The sequence below is a fragment of the Musa acuminata genome, chromosome BXJ2-3, assembly GCF_036884655.1.
Source record: "Musa acuminata AAA Group cultivar baxijiao chromosome BXJ2-3, Cavendish_Baxijiao_AAA, whole genome shotgun sequence".
Classification (NCBI taxonomy): domain Eukaryota; kingdom Viridiplantae; phylum Streptophyta; class Magnoliopsida; order Zingiberales; family Musaceae; genus Musa; species Musa acuminata.
In genome coordinates this window covers 33884713-33905031 of record NC_088340.1, presented here as the reverse complement: position 1 = coordinate 33905031, position 20319 = coordinate 33884713, and the positions used below count along the sequence as shown (strand labels likewise).

General features: G+C 42.4%; 4 protein-coding genes across 4 annotated transcripts; 2 read left to right on the top strand and 2 right to left on the bottom strand.

The window, feature by feature from the left end:
* Positions 1 to 896: 896 nt before the first annotated feature.
* LOC135607812 (E3 ubiquitin-protein ligase RDUF1-like) lies at positions 897 to 2835 on the bottom strand. Its single transcript, XM_065099909.1, has 2 exons — positions 2562 to 2835; positions 897 to 2477 (listed from the first exon to the last, which is right to left on the bottom strand). Exon 2 carries the CDS (start codon positions 2426 to 2428, stop codon positions 1253 to 1255), a length of 1176 nt encoding a protein of 391 aa, XP_064955981.1. The 5' UTR covers positions 2429 to 2477; positions 2562 to 2835; the 3' UTR covers positions 897 to 1252.
* Positions 2836 to 4068: 1233 nt separating this feature from the next.
* LOC135607811 (probable protein phosphatase 2C 68) lies at positions 4069 to 5744 on the top strand. The gene is made up of 4 exons (XM_065099908.1): positions 4069 to 4599; positions 4685 to 5020; positions 5119 to 5224; positions 5324 to 5744. Exons 1-4 carry the CDS (start codon positions 4177 to 4179, stop codon positions 5623 to 5625), a joined length of 1167 nt encoding a protein of 388 aa, XP_064955980.1. The 5' UTR covers positions 4069 to 4176; the 3' UTR covers positions 5626 to 5744.
* Positions 5745 to 9547: 3803 nt separating this feature from the next.
* Positions 9548 to 14506, top strand: LOC103978580 (probable pectin methylesterase CGR2). Its single transcript, XM_009394418.3, has 7 exons — positions 9548 to 9720; positions 10075 to 10242; positions 10343 to 10382; positions 10546 to 10587; positions 11495 to 11866; positions 13444 to 13499; positions 14181 to 14506. Exons 2-7 carry the CDS (start codon positions 10117 to 10119, stop codon positions 14325 to 14327), a joined length of 783 nt encoding a protein of 260 aa, XP_009392693.2. The 5' UTR covers positions 9548 to 9720; positions 10075 to 10116; the 3' UTR covers positions 14328 to 14506.
* A 259-nt stretch (positions 14507 to 14765) lies between these two features.
* Positions 14766 to 20048, bottom strand: LOC135607810 (universal stress protein PHOS34-like). Its single transcript, XM_065099907.1, has 5 exons — positions 19934 to 20048; positions 17493 to 17663; positions 17285 to 17394; positions 17045 to 17163; positions 14766 to 15140 (listed from the first exon to the last, which is right to left on the bottom strand). The coding sequence occupies exons 1-5, from the start codon at positions 20016 to 20018 to the stop codon at positions 15068 to 15070; spliced, it is 558 nt and encodes a 185-aa protein (XP_064955979.1). The 5' UTR covers positions 20019 to 20048; the 3' UTR covers positions 14766 to 15067.
* Positions 20049 to 20319: the final 271 nt, after the last annotated feature.

The following is a 20319-nucleotide window of genomic DNA, read 5'->3' as shown; positions in this document are numbered from 1 at the left end:
TCAATCCCTACAATACAAGACAGAGAAAACCAACAGATTGAGGAAGGCCAACCACCAGCCTTATGTCTGCCCAGACTATTAGACAAAAGAGTTCCAACACTGCTTTAAAAAATGGACAACCCAACAGCATGAACAATAAAAATATCTGGTGGAGAGAAACTAGCACTAATACAGGTCAACCACTCATGTGAATGTAACATCCTGAAGATATCATACATACTACAAATATTTCAACCAAGATAAAGAAGTATAAAGCATGTACCGATGTGATTCGATGAGTGATAAACAAGATCCAGATGGCTTTTGAAGCACAATTATGATACAAGCAATCAAATGAAATAGTTCACAGAGATAGTAATAGAATCCTTTAATGTGAGGCAGCAACCTAAAACAGTATTGCAAGAGAAAACATGATAAGAACAATGAGGAGAACAATCTAGATTAACAGTATGTTCTGACAGAAGAATTCATATTACATCGTCGTAAAAGGTACAATACAATATGCTACTGGGAAGCCTTTAGAAAAAGGAAAATACAAGTCTACTTTAGATTTTAGGCTAAATTATGTAATCGGCTTTCTGATCTAGGAACAAGAAAAATCGATTCTGTCAAAAGCATCAAGAGGGGATGACATTAATCAATTTTAACTAGATCACTTTCTATGAACATCAGAAGCTCTGAACAACATTTCAGTGATTTATACGATCCATGCTTATAATTATCTGAGTATGAGCAAGGATAAAGTAAACATCAGAATCTTCTCATCTCTGGAGTAGTACTAAATTGATAACTTCAGCAAGCATAAAATTGGAAATTTAAAGTAGATAAAACCTCCGTTCAAGTTGCTGATCATAAACTCGAAAAGAACATTGAACATTCGAAACAACACCAGAAGATAGAATGTCAAACATTATAATTTTTGAAATAAGAGCTCAAACATTATAAATTTTGAAATAAGGGCACTACAAGAAGGTATATACCTTCATAACATTATGACTCCTGAAAAGTTACAGCCTCCTCTGTGTGGAAAAGAGATCAGAATATGTAATGAAGCCCAGAGGAGCTAGAACCGCGAAGATGCTTTGTCATTTAGCTCTTCTCTAATTACAGTTGAATCATGTCTAGAGACCACCCATCTCCACCTTTTACACAATCATTTTCACTCCTCTTGAAGGATCAAGTAATTACAGTTTTGTAGAGGAATTGAAGCCAAGGAGAGAAGAAGCTGATCTTTCCAAGTTCTTTGTCATCATCACCATCTTGCAATTGCACTTGCATTCCCATCCTCCAATGCCCAATTAGTGGTGCGGCTCCGCGAACTCCTACTGAAGATTGAATGCCTCCTGCTTCTAAGAGAAGAGGTAGAGGTTGAACGAGATTCAGAGCTCAATCTCGACGAAGTGGTGGAAGAAGATCTCAAACGCCTGAAGAATGAGAAAAAACTGCGGAATGCTTGACCAATTCCTCCACCCTCCCTCGACCGACTCCCTCTGGAGGACCATGATATTCTTCTCGGTGCTCCACCGGTGCTGAATCCACCATCCACCTCTGTGTAAACGACTGGAAGTCCCCTCTCCCCTGCTCTCCTGCCACCAGTAAACCTCCCAACGGCAAACCCACCACCAGGAAGCCTCCATATGGTGAGCCCCACCATCTCCTCCTCGTTGCCAGCGACGTGAGTCTGCTCATCGGCATCCGGTTCTGCCATACCCCTTTCCGGTGCATCTGTCGGCATCTCATGGCGGCAAACAGGGCAAGAATTTCTGAGCAAGAGCCATGGCAAGATGCAATCTTGGTGGTAGATGTGCTTGCAGGGCATCTCACGGGCTTCAGCTCCGAGCTCAAAGGGATCCTTGCAGACGGCACAATGGGATTCCATCATGATGTGGCCGTCAGCGATCTCGATGGTGGGCATCGATTCGATGGCAGCCTTCGAAGCCGGTGGGTGTTCGAAGCCACCGCCCCCACCGAATCCATTGACCTCGATCTGGGCGAGCTGGTCGAGTAGTCGCTCAAACCCAGATCCCATCAAGAAGTCCGACATGCTTTCCGGCAAGGGGCGGAGGCCAGATCCGGAGCCGTCGTCATAGTAGAGCTCGAAGCTGTTGCCGGTGGCACGATCCGCATCGCCTCGACCTTCGGGCGGACCGCGGAGGACGATGACGGGGTTGAAAGGGGAGCGTTCGCCAGTGGACGAACGGTGGTGCCGCCTAACGCCGGCTCTGTCGACGGCGGCGGAGGGGAAGCGGCGGCGACGAGGCTCCGCGCTGGCTGCAGAGACAGGAAGGGGGCGGGGAGGCGAATCCACCTCCTCGAGGAAGCCGCCGCCGCAGTCGGGGCAGACGACTGCGTCCCGGGGCCAAACCCTGACGAAGCGACTGCAACGGTAACACCAGTACGACGGCGCCGTCGCCATAGAAGTCATCATCGACAGCAAGCGAAGGCGACGACGAAGCTCCGGGGGAGGAAAGGAATCCCTTGTAAAGATCCAAGCTTTGAACTCAAAAACGAATCGATCTGCAATGGAAGCCCTAAAAATCCGAATTCGTTCAAGAAATTACCTCAACAACACCGGTCAAGCTATCAAAAAAATCGCTCGATTGCAGATAGAATCCGATCTCCGGGTATCCCAAAAAAATCCCAGCAACCAAGACGAGAAAAAAAAATACAAATTCCCTACGTAATCCAAGTCCCTTACTTAATTTGCACCCAAACCCCGCGATGACTCGGGGATTTGGGTGGGGAAAAGGAGGACGGCCTGAGGAGGGAAGGCAAAAGGGGGGAGACTTGAAGCGGTCGACGATTTCGGCAGCGGGGGCGCGTGCGTGATGGCGTGCTTCGGACGCTTGATGGCACGGCATAGCTCTCCCCAGACGGCGTTCTAACTGCTTCGTCGACGTGGCGAATTGTCGTTGGCTCTATACGCTTCACGGCGTTAGTTAAACGGCGATCGAGCTTGATCCGGATCACGTGGGTCAGACAAGACGTCTCGGGTCGGGCCGAGCCCGTGATTCGTCGTTGACCGTCAATTTACGAGAAAGCCCATCTCGATATCGGACAGCCTGGCCCAGCGGGCCCCTGTAATAACAACAAATAACAGACAGAAAAAAGAAAAGCCAAGTTTTCTCATCCTAACGAACATAAAGAGAAGGCCGTAATAGAAATGTTGACTAATTCTTTTGCCTATTTCCCCTCTAAAGATGCACGACTATTATAGCCTGAGAGGGATGTTATGAGCCGTTCGATGCACACTAATGAACCCTCAATATATACTTTAGCCCAATCCATCCAAATGTTCGGTTAATTTGTTGCTCCTTAAATACTTTAGTGTTCATGACATTTCGTTGATCGTGAGTCGTGTCATTTGATATCTGGCCGTGAACTGTGGCATGAAGAGCTTGTGCGTGTGTTCCGTGTTTGGCATCATCGAAAGCACATGACAAGAGAACGGTTGATGCTACAAGATCTTGGACACGTAATGGATCAGCTCACGAAGTCTTGGGAATGGACAAACCGCACACGATATGACATCGTTGACGTGTGCGGTGGACAAGAGAACACGTACGTGGCTCGCTGTACGGGATCGACGAAGAGCATATCGTTTCCTCCAAGACGGTTGGCGTCCACGAGGAATTTTCCTACACGTCAGTGATTCGATCCTCGACATTAAAGAAAATAATAATAATATTCTCTTATACCCTTTTAAAATCCGATTTAATTGGATATTACATGACGACTACGGTCGGGTCAAGGCGTTATCTGATGGTGTGGCTTCACAGGGCAATGACGGGGAGGGAAAATAAAAAGGAGGAGAAAAAGGAAAAAAAAATCTGACGGAAGGCAAACGAGATACGATAAGATCCGATGCGAGTGACCGCACACGTCTAGGGGCTGCCCACGAATCCACGCGTCCCCCTGCGGTCCGAGGAGCGGCCACCACGCGTCCACGAGCTGCGACTGCGACCGTGACGGACGGCAGGTGCCTGTCGGGTGGAGCGTGGCCCGCCGGGCACGGGCAGTTGCCCCCGGGCAGCGACAGCTGCTTTTTGTTGCCGCTCCGCCACGCCCATGCCTCGTCAATGATTCCCTCTTCCTTCCCCGGCACTCTCCTACGCTCTTAAGAAGACGAGCGGTGCTCCCCTCCCGAACACTCTCTTTGGTTTGTTCCGTCTCCACATGGCAGAGATCTGTTGCGACGTCGTGACCCAGGCGGAGCGGTTGGCCAACCCCTGCTCGCCCAGACCTCGATTGGACCGGCGGCGCCGCATGACCCGCCGGTTCAAGATCCTCGCCGGCGCAGAAGCGCTGGATCTGACGCAGGAGATGGACGGGAAGAGGCGGCGATTGGGTTGCTCCCGCTCGTCACCCGGCGTGGAGGGCGCGGAGGAGCCGAGGGTGGAAGTGGTGACTCAGAGGGCGAGCGACCCAGAGCTGACGCATTTGTCGCCCCCTAAGTATGGGATGATGGCCGTTTGCGGCCGGAGGAGGGAGATGGAGGACGCTGTCTCCATCCGCCCGAACTTCGTCAAACGTGCATGTCGGGCTGCCGCCAGGAACCACAGCTTCTTCGGCGTCTACGACGGCCATGGTTGCTCCCATGTAAGACTCTCTCTCTCTCTCTCTCTCTCTCTGGCCGTCTGCCTCAAATTATTATGGGCTCATGGTTTTCCTTTTGTTCGTGCAGGTGGCGGCGTTGTGCAGAAATCGGATGCACGAGTTGGTGGCTGAGGAGATGTCAAGACTCGGATCTGATCCCCTGCCTCCGGAGGCATGGACGAGGTTGATGGAGCGGAGCTTCTCGCTGATGGACTCGGAGGCGTCGGCGGCGGCGCAGTTAGGCAGTGACCGGCTGATCCCCTGCTGCCGCTGTGAGCTTCAGACGCCAAGGTGCGACAACGTGGGCTCCACCGCCGTCGTCGGCGTCGTGGGACCTACCCACATCGTCGTCGCCAACTGCGGCGACTCGCGTGCCGTCCTCTGCCGCGGCGGCGTTCCCGTTCCCCTCTCCTTCGATCACAAGGTATTCCCACGAAGAAGAGACTTCCCTGTTCAGATGTATCCTTTGACTTGCTCTGCGTGAGCGAATGATGATCCTTCTTTGCCATGCGGGTGTTGCAGCCGGACCGGCCGGACGAGCTGAGTCGGATCGAGGCGGCCGGTGGTCGAGTCATCTACTGGGAAGGCGCAAGGGTTCTCGGCGTGCTAGCCATGTCACGAGCCATCGGTAAGCAACCTTCTACCATCGTTCCATCGCTCGCCACCGTCCACGGGACGGCGTCACCGATCAACAGAACCATCAATTGCTTCTGTGTCGTGGCAACAGGGGACAACTACCTGAAGCCGTACGTGACATCGGAACCGGAGGTGACTGTGACGGAGAGGAGCGAGGAGGACGAGTGCCTCATCCTGGGAAGCGACGGGCTGTGGGACGTGGTCACCAACGACATGGCCTGCCACGTCGCTCGCATGTGCCTGCGGGCCAGTTCACCCGCGAGGGTACCCGGCGAGCGTCGCGACGGCGCGTGCTCCGACGCCGCGACGCTGCTGACGAAGCTGGCGCTCGCGAGGGGGAGCGAGGACAATGTCAGCGTGGTCGTCGTTGACCTGAGGAGACAATCGAGATGATGCAGTTCTACCGAGAGTAGCAGTAACACGTGAACTGGGAATTCTTAATGAGTGAGAGAGAGAGAGAGAGGAAGAAATGTAGATCTATGAAATGATACATATAAACAGCTTTTAACTTATTTTCCTTGGAATTAGCCAATGCCATATACTGTTCTACCGTATTATATCTCTAAGGCAGGTAGCTCACATACTGTTTCATCTATATCTTTGGGACTAATTACATAGGGTTATATTATCATTGTAGATCTTTTAGTATACTTATGTTTAGATTTAAAAATTTTATATTAAAATTTATATAATTAATTTTTTTAATATCTTGTTCTTTAAATTTAAAAAATTTATATTAAAATTTTTATAGTTATAAAATTAAATTATTTAATCTCATTTGTCTTAATATCGTTGATTAATATAAAATAAAATTTTATCCTTTTTGTATGGATATCAATAAAATTGATCATCATATCGTTCTCATCGATTATTATCATAATAGTCATTCATAATAATATTATTATTAAATTTAATTTTTTATTCATCATTTTTTTATATATTGTCATATATATCTTTCATAGATAAAGTCAATAATATCAAGATAAATTAAATTAAATATTTTTAAATATTTTTAAGTCTATGGATCGAAATATTAAAAAAGATTTGACTATAAAAATTTTGATACGGTATATTTATGTCGTGGCCGGGGAGTAAGCACGATTTTGATCGATTCCAGATACGTAGGGTCGCTTGGTCTAGCACTTGGGTCTCAGAAGCTGACGTTGGTCGTTTCGTGTCCGATGCCGTCCTTTGTCTCGAGGTCCTCGATGCGTAGGGTCTTTCGTGTCTCCGCTCATGCGTCGAGCCAGGTTAAAACCTTGTCTCTCGAGGGTGACCTTTTCTGCCGTTGGGCTCCTGCACATAGATCGAGGTTGGGAGAAAATTTTTTTGATCCGACCCCTTTGATGTTTAAGTTAGCTTTTCGTTGAATGAGTGAGAGTAGATGTATGAGTCAAAAAGCTCCCCTCGTGTTGGCTAAGAAATAGGCTTTTATGCCTGCTCGCGGGGGTTGGCTGTTACCAGCCTCTTAATGGCTACCGCCCTCTTAAGCGGCGAACCCATACCTTTCATGCTGACACTGATTGTCCTGTGCGTCGTCGCACCTGAGCAGAGCTGTCCATGCCTTTGTGGGGCAGAAGTGTACTCGAGCGGCGCCATCCCATTCTTTGCAAGGACGACATCGTACCCGAGCGATGTCGTCGTCACACATGAGCGACGTCGTTTCATTCTTTGCGGGATGACATCGTACTCGAGCGACGTTGTCCGAACCTCCACGAGGCGACATCATACACGAGTGGTGCCGCTGTCATGCCCGAGCGATGCCGTTCCACTCTTCATGGGACGACGTTGTACTTGAGCGACACCGTTCCACTCTTCGTGGGACGGTGTTGTACCCAAGCGGCGCCATTCCACTCTTCGGGATAATGTTGTATTGGCGTGGTGTGCCACACCGACTTCGAAACTTTTCGTTAGCATTGAGGTGGCTGCGCTCGGGTACCAAGGCGCGTGCTGTCAAATTGTGCCCTATCAAATTTCAATATAATTTTTTTAATTAAAAAATCAAGACACTAAAAAATAATTAGCTCATTCCTTTATCCTATTTTATCATCTGACAAATCAATTAGACAGGATAAATAATTAAGCCCCAAACGAGGATAAAAATTGAGATTGAGACAACTAATCCTGGGATCCCATGAGGGAATCGAACAAGCAGCATTTAGCTGAGGATATACCAAACAGGATTTGCATCAGAATTGCCAGCTTTTATTCCTCACCAAGTCCACTAATGACGTTGACTTGGCATAAGCACAGCTCCCATTGCATGCACACTGTTAATGAGGCTGATAGAAGAGGAAGATAAAATAGATTCCCATAATCGAGCAGAATCATGCTGAACTTTTGTAAAGCCAACCTTTCTTCGGTATGACAATGTCTTCTAAACATACAGAATTCTTGTGCTCTGCTTTTAAAGCAGAGAATATGATTCGATTAGTGTTGTAGTGACCGCCACTTCAAGCTTCTTAGAGATGCTATCAGAATCAGCTAGGAATGCTTGTTGGAGAGAACAGTGTGGCAGAAGACTTTTGTTGCTCGTTGATAACCTCATATATGAGGGAGAATAACGTGATAGGTTATAAGGCGTTGTTGGAGAATCAGAAGCTACTCAAATGCTTCTTCTGCTGCTCTTTCTATATGCTTTTTGTTCTCTGAACCCCACTTGATATGCATGCATGCATGACTCAGAACAAATCGTTTAGTATTCATGCCCACAATGCGTGAATCATGTTCCTCTCATACCACAGATGATGATGGGTATAAGAATATTAGATAAGTGAGGAAGAAACCAGAGAAAGAAATTATTGAAAGATTTATAATGATGGTTGTAGTGTTTTTTTTTTTTAGAATAAACTTGTCGATGTTCTATTGAATAAAGAAGCTGATGTGTTGCGTCGAGCAATTTTCGATAATATCTAATTTTAACATATTTATATTAAAAAGTATTTGATAGGGCGACAGCATGCTCTTTGACAGCATATCATAGCCATGGTAGCATCGATGTGAAACTTGTAAATGGATGTGGCAGACCACGTTAACAGTTCAGACAATGCGACCATCCTCTCGATCTTTGCAGGGCCATACAAGCGGCATCATCAAGTACGAAGTTATCCCGGAAGATTCGGAACGATGCCGTTGAGTATGGAGCCACCCCAAAATGCTCGGGACGATGCCGCTCGGGGACGATTCGCATATGTCGATCGGAAGGACACCGTCGAGTACAGAGCTGCTCTAGAATGATTGGGACTGCACCATTCGGGGACGATCCATACACGTCGATCAGCATCCGCACACAGAGGCATAGGCCGACCGCTTAAGGGGTCGACGATCATTAACATATGAGGTACAACCGATCCCGTTGTGTAGGTATAAATGTCCACCACTTGACCAGAGCCATTGAGACCTTTTGGGGCACACTCAACTCACTCTTATTCCATTCAACGCTAATTTGAGCTTCGGAGGGATCGAGTCGGGAAATTCTCATCTCGACCTCAACCCGTGTGTGCAAGGGATGACGACAAAGAAACCTGCAACATGACTCTTAGCTCGTGGCTCAACCTGATCGGACGTGCAATCTTACCCCATAGTCTTCGCATGGGCGACCTTGTATATTCGGGATTGGACCAAACCGTACTGACTCCTCGACCACGACATAAAGTTCATCAATATTTTTAAATTTACAAATAATGTAATAATTTGAAATCTTTGCTAAATTTTCATGAACATTAATATAAGCCATATAATTTAGTGTGATTTATGAAATAGTGTAATTGGCGGAAGGTGATATTAAAATTAAATATTATTTTCTTATGGAATTTGATTCTTTCTGGTATATTTTGTAATGTGAATGTGAATGTGTCATAGAAAAAAAATCAAAGTAGTTTATGATTTGTAAACTTTGCTAAATAATCATGGGAAAAGTAAATATAGATTAGTAATGAACAAGATCCAATTTCACTATTTTGCACAGTGGTATATTAATATCATATAACAATTAAATAACTCTATAAATAACATAATCACTAATAATGAATAGAAAATTTATAATTTTAAATTAAATAATTTATAAGTGGCTTCTGATTAATATTTTTTTAATAGATCAAATGATATGTTCTAATAAACTAACCTTTTTTTAATAATAAATAATATCATAAATAGAATTTATTTTGTATAACAAAAGTATTTAATATGAATTCATAAAAAAAAAATACTAGTAGTATTTTTTATAATTAAAAAAAATTGAGAAAATCCTCGTATCAGGAATCTGATCAAGAGATCATACGGTTGATACCGGCACTTTAAAGGAGCCACATCAACCTTCGCCCGTGTCTCCTTCGTAGGCGATCCCTTCCTCGCGATTTCGCGTCTTGCTCTCTCTCTCTCTCTCTCTCTCTCTCTCTCTCTGAAGGCAGCGAAGAAGAAGCGAGGGTTGGGATCCGGATCTGGCTCGGAACTCGTCACCTCCCCTTGATCCTCCCACGACCAACCTAGGTTTCCTCTAACTTTCTCGTCGGCGATTAGCTTTTGGAATCGGTTTATCTCCTACTGGGGTTTCGTCTCGCGTTCAGGACTTCGGATTAACCGATCGCGTGTTCTCTTCGACCCGGATTCGACCCTTTTTGCTCGTTCTTGGAGCGTAGTTCCTTCGATTAAGTTCATGCATCTTTCACATTGGGTCTCGAGTTGGAGTTGTTCTGCAACTATTCTTGATTTGTTTATGGAGTCTGTAGTTGTTAGTTTGGGCGTGTTTGATATGCTGCTGGGTGCTGTTCTTTTATGGAATCTTGTTGATGCTGATCCTAATGATTTGTTTTTGTTGTCTTTTCTTTTGCTTATTTCGATTAGCGTTAGGGCTTGCGATTCTATTGGAATCGAAGGACCGAAGGTATGGCCTCAAGGCGAGCAATCAATCCATCTCGACGTGCGACTGACAGTGGGAGTATTCCACTTATTGCTTCGCTGCATCAAAAGTCGCGGAGCTCGCCCTTACTATCTGCTGGATTGGTTCTTTTGGTATGTTCTTCATCTTGGAGCACATTGCTTTTTAGCAGACGCGAATGCACCACTCGCAAACATTATTGAATCTGATGCGTTATCCTTTCTGCAATTTTAGGGTGTATTATGTCTGATATTTTACTTATTCAGAGGTTCAGGTACGTGCTACTTTCCTGTCAACTTTGAGAAGAATTAGATTCCTGATTCATATCTTGAGATGTAGAGCTTGTTATTCACTGACATGAAATACCCTCATTTAAATTCTTCTCTGGCCAAATTATGATGCTTGAACAAGCTATTTTTCCCCCCTTCATTTACCAGGTGGATTTGGAGGTAATAAGGAAGCCATAAGCAGCGGTCAAGGTACCTTTTCCTCCCTCATAAACTGAAATTTCCTTTATCTGATCACATGATTATCGATTCTTGTTGAGATGTTTTTACTCATGTTTTTATTTATAATATTTTTGTTTTGAGAAATTGTTGTTAGCTTAGTTCTTTTATCAGCTTCCATTGTTTTGAATCATGGACTCTCTATTTAGTTTCGTATCCTTAGTTCATAGACATGACAAAAACATTGGACATCACAAATGGGCCTAGCAGTTTATGATACATGGAAGTAAGATCATTTCTCTTACATTTGGTTTTTCTGAAGATGTATGGCATAAATAATTGAATTAATCTAGATCTTTTTAACGGAAGCCTTTTTCATCAAGTATAGCGTTCACTGTAGAGCACAACATTGAATAGTAAAACTGCTTAAAGATCATGGAAACTATAAAATGTTTATCAGTCTGACATCAATCCTTTAAAGTTTGTATTGATTGAAGCTAAAGCTTAAAGGGTAGCTTATGCAATCAAGGGGAAGCTTTCTGATATGCCCCTGAATTTATATAAGACTTAGCAAAAGGGGGATATAATATGTTATGTTATATTGGAGAATGTACATATCAAGGCAGAAATTAGCTAGAGGCCCTATAAACACAGCCTTCAAGCTATCACGCATCAAATATGGATTGGCGAAACATTCTTGGTGAACTGAGATGGCTTCCCCTTGCTGTTATTTTTCATTGTCCTCAGTGTTTGGCAAACAACCTGAATTTCTAGTGGTTAGCAGTCATATCTGTGTCCAGAATTTGTTCTTCTATGTTATGTTTGCATTTGAGTGATGCTATGGTTTCTATTAATTTGCAAAAGTATGTATATACATGTCCATAAGGATTGGTCTTTCTTTCTTTTGATTTTGATTGTTTTATTTTTCTCATATTAACAGGTGTTTCCTGCACATCAGATGTTCTACAGGCAATACCTATTTTAAAGAAAGCTTATAAAGATAGTATGCGGAAGGTTTTGCATGTAGGTCCGGATTCTTGTGCAGTTGTTTCTATGTTGCTGAAAGAAGAAGATACCGAAGCCTGGGGTGTGGAACCATATGATTTGGAAGATGCCGATAGTAGCTGCAAGAGCCTTGTCCGGAAAGGCTTTGTGCGTTTAGCTGATATCAAGTTTCCTCTACCCTACAGGCCAAAATCATTTTCCCTTGTTATTGTCTCAGATTCATTGGATTACTTATCCTCAAAGTACCTCAACAAGACCCTTCCGGACCTGGCAAGGGTATCAGCAGATGGTCTTGTTATATTTGCTGGTAATTCTTTGTACTTCACTAGCACCTAGGCTCACTCAAGCATTAATGGCTTTAGAAGTACAGAAGGAACACTAGATCTACTTGCATTGTAGTTTAGTAATGCATACATGTGCCCCAAGCCATTCATCCATAGGGGTTTCATAATTATCAGTGGCACCCATACTTATCTAAATATCTGGTCAAGTAAAATCAGAATAAGGTAACTGTTGAAAGCACAAGTTTGCATTACCTAGCGACATTCAGGAGTACGATGCATCCACTTATTGTTTATTTTCTGTGTAAGGCATATGTCAAGAAAGCCATAAAATTAATCTATTTTGGGCACAAAACTGAAAAAGTGAAAAACAACCATAGTTATTAATACGAAAATATTTTTTTGTGGACTTAGGTACGTAGTCACTGAAAGTTAACTTAAATATGATATGTTGGCACATTTAGATGTGAAAGGACCAATATATATTTTTTTATAGCATTCATAAACTTTATTTTCTTTAGTTTGATCATAAGATGTGAAAGGACTTAAATTAAGTTGGGGAAACAACCTCCTTGCTTGTGGGATTAACTGCAGCAGTAAGGCTGCATATATTGATCCTCCTAAACCATGCATTAGCAAGAGACTGTCCACTGGGCTGCCTTTGTAATACATTGCACTAATGCATAACTGAAGAATTTCTATATGTGCTGTGACCTAATGTATAAAGGACAAGTTGTTCTCTTTTGCATTTAACCTGAGCCTAAAGCTGTGAAGACTCCAGTCGGAGGTTATTATATTTTTTTGCTGTATTTATGTTTTTCTCTTTGTTCATATAATAATTTGAAAATTTATATACAGTTCTTACTTGAATATACTATTATGGATCGGTACATCCAAACACTTAAGGTGTCTTGGACATATTTGTCCAGTGTAAGACGAGCAATATTTATTTGGCCTTGTGCCACAAAAGACCAGGCAAGTTCATTTATATAGTGCAGTGAAAAATGATATTTTTGTCTATTATGCACTGTTTCTTCAGAAACAACCGTTACAATAGTGTGTACATTCATATTAGCAAGCAATCCATAGATGCATCCATGTATAAATTGGCATCCACCAACTGGAATTTTACAGTCTGATGATTGTCCAACTAGGGACAGCAATTGAGGTTGAACCAATCTGTTCATCAACTGCTTGAACTTGGCTTGAATAAAAAGCTGGCCTTGAACATAGCTGGGCTTGATTTTATATATATGTATGTATATATGTATCCATATGGTAAGAATTACCTGTTGGTAAAAAATATACATAATATAAAAAATGTGTTATTACTCTCTTGAAGGTAGTAAGTATAACTTTGGGCCAGATATAAATCATTTGTGATTAATACAGACAACTTTTTGCTAATAAAAGATCAACGTTTGTTTATCGAAACATGAAAGGTACATGTTGCTGGATCCAAGTAATTTAAATCAAGCATCAAATAAGGCTCATGGAAGACACTTGCAAAGAATGATTTTTTCCTTTGCTGTGTGATATCTAGAAGATCATTTGGTATCTAAATGTACATTCATTTTCTCATCACTGTTTATGATTTTTCTAGGTTACCCAGGTCAGCAGAGAGTCAAGGTATCGGAGCTTTCAAAATTTGGAAGGCCGGTATGACTCAGCAATTAATCTGAATTTCTCTTCTGATTTTTTTTGTCAAAGACTTATATCATCTGTCCTCTGGACTATGGACTAGTAACGTGTATTCTTTATTCAGATGGAACTGTATTTCTTGTTTCATTTTAGCTATCGTTATCATTGCTATCAGAATTGATGAGGAGTATAGATGGTTTAGAAAAATGGCATATATGTCCTGATCTTTTGGCTTAGCTACTGTTATATTATTCCTGATACAGTAGAATTTTCTTATATCATGCTCAATTTGATATTGGCTTCTAATGGAGTGATGGAAGTAATCTCTTACTGTTTTTTTCTATTTACATTTTAGCAACTCGTAGGAAAGTAAACTACAACCCATAGCTCTTTCTCATTTTGCGTAGCCAACAGTAGATTTTATTTCTGAAGTGAAGCTCCGAATGTTCTCAGCTTTTCTTGCCCTTTCCATGATATCGGATTGGATTTGGGAAAATGCATATCTATCTGTATAGGAATCATCATTATTTGATTGCTTTTTTCCATTCGCAAATCAATTAAGCTATGCTTTTGCTCATAGTTCCTAGTTTCCTACACATAATCATTCTGTTCTCGCACCCATTCATTCAAGGAGAGCTGTAGACTGTTGCGGTTTAATATGTATGACTCCCATCACATTTCGCTGTATACTTTGTGCAGGCTAAATTTAGGAGTTTGTCTTGGTGGAGACGTTATTTCATCCAGACTGGATTCGAAGAGAATGAAACTGCCATAAAGAAGTTTGAGCAAGTTTCAACCAAGAGTTCTTACCAACCAAGCTGCCAAGTTTTCCACGTCAGCTCCTAAAGAACCACTGCCTGGTTCCTTGAAAACACTGCTTTGTAGCTTCTACTTGTGATGAACTGTGTTTTCTTTTTGCACTTCAAATTGGATACGGTGTTTAGCGAACGCCACTTCCTCTATCTGTAGATAATTTATCTTTATATCTCATACGTGCTGAGTTGTAATAAATGGTCTTCCACTCAGTTTGATCTCCTCGCTGGCAGTGCCGTTTCATAATTCCATAATCTTCCTCCCTCAGTTTGATCAACTACTACTTGTTAAGTTGTGGACTTAATGCAAAACGTACACATGAAATTGTGAATATAAACTACGCTTAATTCTACTCCATTTGGTTTGTTCTATTCCTTTCCAAAAGCAGAGTATTAGAGTCTTCGTAGGGGAATCAATCAATCATGTTTGCACAAGTACTGCTAAATACTTTTTGTCCCGGAAGGCCGATGATTGTGTTCGAACAACGTACTGCTAAACTATCAACGCAGCTTCAAGAACAATGTTTAAAGCCAGGGACATAAATGCAAGCACGATCTCGCAGACATAAAGGAGATGCAGCTCGACAGTTTGCATTATTGTTAGTCAACCAGCGTCCACGGTTTGCATTATTACAAAGCAACGTAAACTTGGAACTTCTCTCGTTCATCCGTCTCATCAAGCAATATTTTATTCCAAATTCACAGGACGACCTTCTTTAAAGCTCATTCTCCCATCACACATGACATGCACTCCACGATGTTTCTGGCTTCGCGTCACTGCTTGACGACAGTAACAGGGCACGGTGCGTACGTCAACACATAGTTTGTCACACTACCCAACATAATCCTGCTTGGACATTGAACCACAATCGCATGAACTTCAACCAAAACATGACAATACAATACTATATATATATACATACAAACACATAAGGCAAAGCCCATACTTTTTTACTCCATTGGCACCAGACTTTGTCCGGTATGTGTATGTACATACAAACCCTGGATATGCCATTCATATTTGATTTTTCTATAAATAATTAGACGAGATATAACTAGCATTCATTCATGTATATGGGAGTTCCATGATGAGAACATAGCTATAGCCTTCTTACAATCACAGTCTTGTAATTGCGATTGTGACGACATCATATAAGATCATCATCAAAGTTATATCTTGCTATTCACAGGTTAATCAGAAAAGAGACCTTCATCTTGCATTACGAGACAGATATTCTAAAATTTGCACCTTGCTAAATTCACCTGAACCGGATTCATCTATTAGTTGTCAGAATTAAGTTATTGGCACCGCCCGGCTCACTATGGCTTAACCTTTTTCTTCATCTTGATCACAGATGTTCTCTGCCAGGTGCTAGAGGTTTGCTAATACAAAAAAATGTACTTCATGGCATCACTACTTACAAATCCAATTTCTTATGTACTCTAAAAACAGTTGATATGGGCCGAAACTGAAGATTACCAAATTCATCTTTTACTCTTTTGAATTATTGTAGACCTTATCGATTAACTTTAATGTATCTGTCATTTTGCACCGTGGCAATTCTTCACAGCAGGCTAACCCTTAGGCTTCATAGCATTGTGAATCTGCATAATTCTACAATTACAAACATCCTCCTTACTCACATGGACAGACCTACCTCCCCGAGTTAGGTTTCTAACTATCCCTACCCTTTCTCCCAACTAGCTTGATTCATCTTTTGACTGTTCTACCATAGTCTTTGTTGCTTTGTGCTTATATTCACCTTTGACATCTGGAAAACCTGTGACAGCATTGTCTTTGAGGAGCCAACTTTAGCCTGACAAAGCATATAGATGATATCTGCATTATAATTGGCTGGCCTAAGTCCTTTCCTGTTGATTTGGCTCCATCCTTGTCGACCCTCTCAAGTTGCTCGCCTGGGAATCTCTTTGATCTGTTGTGTTTTACTTTTGATGTTTCTTCATATACTATCTAATAAAAATTTATGATTGGATCTACGACCTACCATCATTACCTTAAAAGAAGCCATGTTGACCATAACAAAGGAAAAACAAGGTCGATTCGGCACAGTATATGAACAAAGCTATTCGGAGCAGAAATGAGGTAGCATCTAGTGTTAGTATTGTAGATGTTAGGTTCTGACAATAGTAATAGGGCTTAACCATATGGTTCATCACTCCATATAAGGCCCTGTGTCTGAAGGAGAGACTCCAAAGCACCTCAACAATATGTTTTTGTTTTACAATAGATTGTTTCCTAAGAATCACATACATACATCATCATCGACACATATTTTGAAAGATCGGACAGGGCTATGTAATTTATGCTTCGGAGATATTCTAATGACACATTACAAATGCTAAGTAGCATGATAAAGAGATCATTATGCTACATACATGAAGACACGACATTGCAGAAAGAGTTTGAACATCTAATGTGATCCTACTGCAAATCATTGGGCCACATCAAGCTCGTTGAAGCAATGACATTTTATAGAAAAACCCGCATTTTCCTTAAAATGACTACCAATGAATTGAACAATGGTAACCAAAGATTCTTTCATAACACCAAACAAAAAGTGTTCCTAGTTATTTAGGAATAATGATCTATGTAAATTATGCACAATTCGTATTTGAAAGATGACATGCCTATCATCATTATGTTCTGTGGCAGTGGCAATGGCATGGGAAGGAAGTAAAGAAACACTTGATACCAAGAGTGAACAAGCACGCACTGAAAGCATTAATTACCTCTGGATCTGGCTAAGACCCCGGCTACCCATGACCAGCAAGTCCAGATTCAGATCCTCCGCAGCATGACACAGCTTCTCCCTCGCGTCTCCCCAGTACAGCTTCGCAACGATGGTCGCCTGAAAGATTTGATCCTTGATGTTAGGGATGGTGACCACCGAATCAATCAGAGAGAGTGTAAGAAGATACAAGATGTGAACTGTGGTAGGGAAGAAAAGAGGGCAAAGAAAGAGACGAGACCTCCTTCTGCCGGGAAGAAGTGTCGAGCATATCGAGGACCTCCGAGTCGACATCGAGATCGTAGTGCTTCATCACCTCCGGCTGCCGGAACTCCATCAAAGGGATGAGAGCTGCACGACACAACGGAAGAGAGAGGGAGAAGGTGAGCAAGGAAGGAGATGGTGAGCGGCCGAGGCAAGGGAGGGGAGCCGGGAGCGGGTGCACGCACGGGACCCGGACTGGGACCAGAGCAGGTGTTTGGCCTCGTCGCCCGTGGTGGGTATGATGTGGAGGAGGATGAGGGTGTCGCCCTTGCGGAGGAGGTTGCCGAGGGCCCAACCCAACGCTGCCTTGCTGCTCTTGGAGAAGTCCAGCGCCACCCCGATCTTCCTATCGCTCCCTGCCATCCCTCTTAGAACCACAACAGAGCGGTAGCAATCAAACAAACTCCTTCAGGACTTGTGACGGTGTTTCCGAGGAGCAAGCACATATATATATATATATATATATATATATATATATATATATATATATATATATATATATATATATATATATATATATATATCTCGAAAGTGTCCCTATTTTTTTTATTTAATACCTAAAATATCATATATCACATACGTATTTTTATCTCTTTTCCTTCTTTTTCGTCCACAAGGTGAATCGGTGCAGTTATAATATTTTTATATTATGTTAATAGTATTTTTAGTAATATCTAAAGATGCTATAACATAGTAAAAAATGATGTGATATTATTTATGTACTGTATTACCGTGTTTTCTAAGTGTTGTTGAAAATAAACACATCATGTTATAGTATTTTTTATTTCACTATAGTGTTTTCCTAATATTTGTCTAAAATTATTATGTTATGATATTTTTGTACTTATTAGAGTAGGTTTTTTGGTATTATTGAAAATATTATAACATAGTATAAAAACATTATAACTGGAATGATTTTAAAGACAAACCCATAGAAAATATCAAAAATAATATTTTTAATATTAGATAAAAATGGTGCCGTTTGAAAAATCAAATGAGCACATTTTTCAGGGAAAACCTTAAAAGAATATTTTTTTTTCAAAAATTCATCCAAAAGATTTATATTAAAAATTTAAGGTTCTAAAAAAAGGCCATATATGCATGCTTTTTTTACAATTTCTTTAATTTTGGATTTTACTATTTTGAGCTCCTTTTGTTTTTTATTATCACAAAAATATATATATTTTCTCGTGGGGACGAAAATATTCCTAGCTTATCCATATCGATTTGAACATCTCATATTAAGTACACTCATCAAACTGTGTGTAGCGTGATTCATTGGATGCCACGTCAATGTCTTTCCCAAACTAATGGAGATGAGTACACGCAAAACGTATCCCTCGAGGTATTGATGACGCGGTGCTGACGTAGTGGGTTCATGCAACCTTTCATGATATCCTATCCGCATCGAGATCGTATACAGTATGAATTTTAAAGATACAGACATCAACTTCCTACTACAGTCTTATTTGCCAAGTTTGGAAGTTTCTCGACGGTTTCAGACGTCCACGTTAATCCTCAGAACATGCATTCTTAACGAGATGATATGTGACATGATGACGGGTCGATTAAAATGATGTACCTAATGTCATCTAATACTTTGGTCTGATCTCAAACATTAAGGTCATTAAAAAAAGATTTCATGAAAATTTAAACCCAAATCATTAACTATTTATTATCAAGTACTAACTACTACACGAAATAACTCATTCATATTTTAATCTTTTTCTTTAATTTTCTAAACAGTTCAGAACCTACAAAATAATTGACTCGGTTCAGTTTTGTTTGTTAATTGGTTAGGTTATGATTTGGGTTCGGTTCGATATGAACCGTAATGACAGCTAAGGCAGATCATGATCATGTTCGTGATCTTAAGTTTCATAAGTTTAGGTTAAAGTGAAGGACTCCGATACTTGATCGATCTTCTCAAAATCGAGTTGGGATGTAGAGACATCAGATTATTCCATGGCAGATGAAACCGCATGCGCTCTTCCCTTGGATGGATTGGACTGACAGGAGCTGGGGAACGCAATGGAACCGAGACCACCCTACTTTTCCTTTGTCACGTTACCAGGGCGGGCAGCCGAACACGACCAGATTCCCCGATTCCATTATTTTGACCCTCCGAACACGACCAGATTCACGTTGCCAGGGCGGGCAGGCGAACACTCTATCGACGTCTAGGCTCTGCAGGCATCGGTTTTCCCCCATCTCCCCCATCGACAAACCCTGCACCAAAACCACCGCAGCCACATGCTCCGTCCGCGCTCAGATCCCCTTGTCCTCGGCGTCTCCCTTGCTCGCTGGTATCCCGTTGACAAGTCACGCGAGGGCAGCATTCATTTCACCCTGGCATCCATATTCCTCAAATCTTCATCAATCGCGAGGCCGATGTTGACAACTCAATCCCGCTCCGCCTACGGACGGGGTGTTGTTGGCCGATGGGGACAGGGGAATCGGCCGGGCCCGGCGCGGGCGTGGAACCGCTTCGCGAGATTTGAATTCGAAGCCAGGGGAGCGCGGAGTACCAAATAATTGACCAACTCACAGGAACACAGAGAGAGAGAGAGAGAGAGAGAGAGAGAGAGAGAGAGAGAGAGAGGGTTTCGTAGCAATACATACATACCTCCCGTCGATGAATAGCCCTCCGCCATCGCTGCTCGCCGGCTCGCTCGTTGCGGATGGTTGGTAACCGCAGCAGCGAACCACATCTCCGCGACGAACGAACTTAAATAAATGAGGAGGATTTACATATTGCATCTACACTTTTACTACTATAAATAATAATTATTATACGAAATTAATATTTTGAAGAGGAGAATTTGAGCTAAAACCATCGCTGGACATATGGTGGGTCGGAATGATTGGTCGTTCTCGGGTACAACTAATGGGTCGGGTCGAGATTGGAGTGCACGGCACGAGGTGACAACGAACGTGACCTGGAACTGCGGTGGTGGGTACCACCACACCAGGCCATGCTCCATGCATCTTGACACCTCGAGCTGTTGTGGA

What these genes read in the sequence shown, in the direction of transcription:
- LOC135607812 (XM_065099909.1), bottom strand. Translation starts at nt 2,428, where the DNA reads ATGATGACTTCTATGGCGACGGCGCCGTCGTACTGGTGTTACCGTTGC.
- LOC135607810 (XM_065099907.1), bottom strand. Translation starts at nt 20,018, where the DNA reads ATGTGGTTCGCTGCTGCGGTTACCAACCATCCGCAACGAGCGAGCCGG. An exon ending in CTGGTCCCAGTCCGGGTCCC is followed by an intron (nt 17,395 to 17,492) that starts GTGCGTGCACCC and finishes TGTGTCGTGCAG; the next exon opens with CTCTCATCCCTTTGATGGAG. An exon ending in CTTCTTCCCGGCAGAAGGAG is followed by an intron (nt 17,164 to 17,284) that starts GTCTCGTCTCTT and finishes CAAATCTTTCAG; the next exon opens with GCGACCATCGTTGCGAAGCT.
- LOC135607811 (XM_065099908.1), top strand. Translation starts at nt 4,177, where the DNA reads ATGGCAGAGATCTGTTGCGACGTCGTGACCCAGGCGGAGCGGTTGGCC. An exon ending in ACGGCCATGGTTGCTCCCAT is followed by an intron (nt 4,600 to 4,684) that starts GTAAGACTCTCT and finishes TTGTTCGTGCAG; the next exon opens with GTGGCGGCGTTGTGCAGAAA. An exon ending in AGCCATGTCACGAGCCATCG is followed by an intron (nt 5,225 to 5,323) that starts GTAAGCAACCTT and finishes TCGTGGCAACAG; the next exon opens with GGGACAACTACCTGAAGCCG.
- LOC103978580 (XM_009394418.3), top strand. Translation starts at nt 10,117, where the DNA reads ATGGCCTCAAGGCGAGCAATCAATCCATCTCGACGTGCGACTGACAGT. An exon ending in AGCCATAAGCAGCGGTCAAG is followed by an intron (nt 10,588 to 11,494) that starts GTACCTTTTCCT and finishes TCATATTAACAG; the next exon opens with GTGTTTCCTGCACATCAGAT. An exon ending in TGGTCTTGTTATATTTGCTG is followed by an intron (nt 11,867 to 13,443) that starts GTAATTCTTTGT and finishes TGATTTTTCTAG; the next exon opens with GTTACCCAGGTCAGCAGAGA.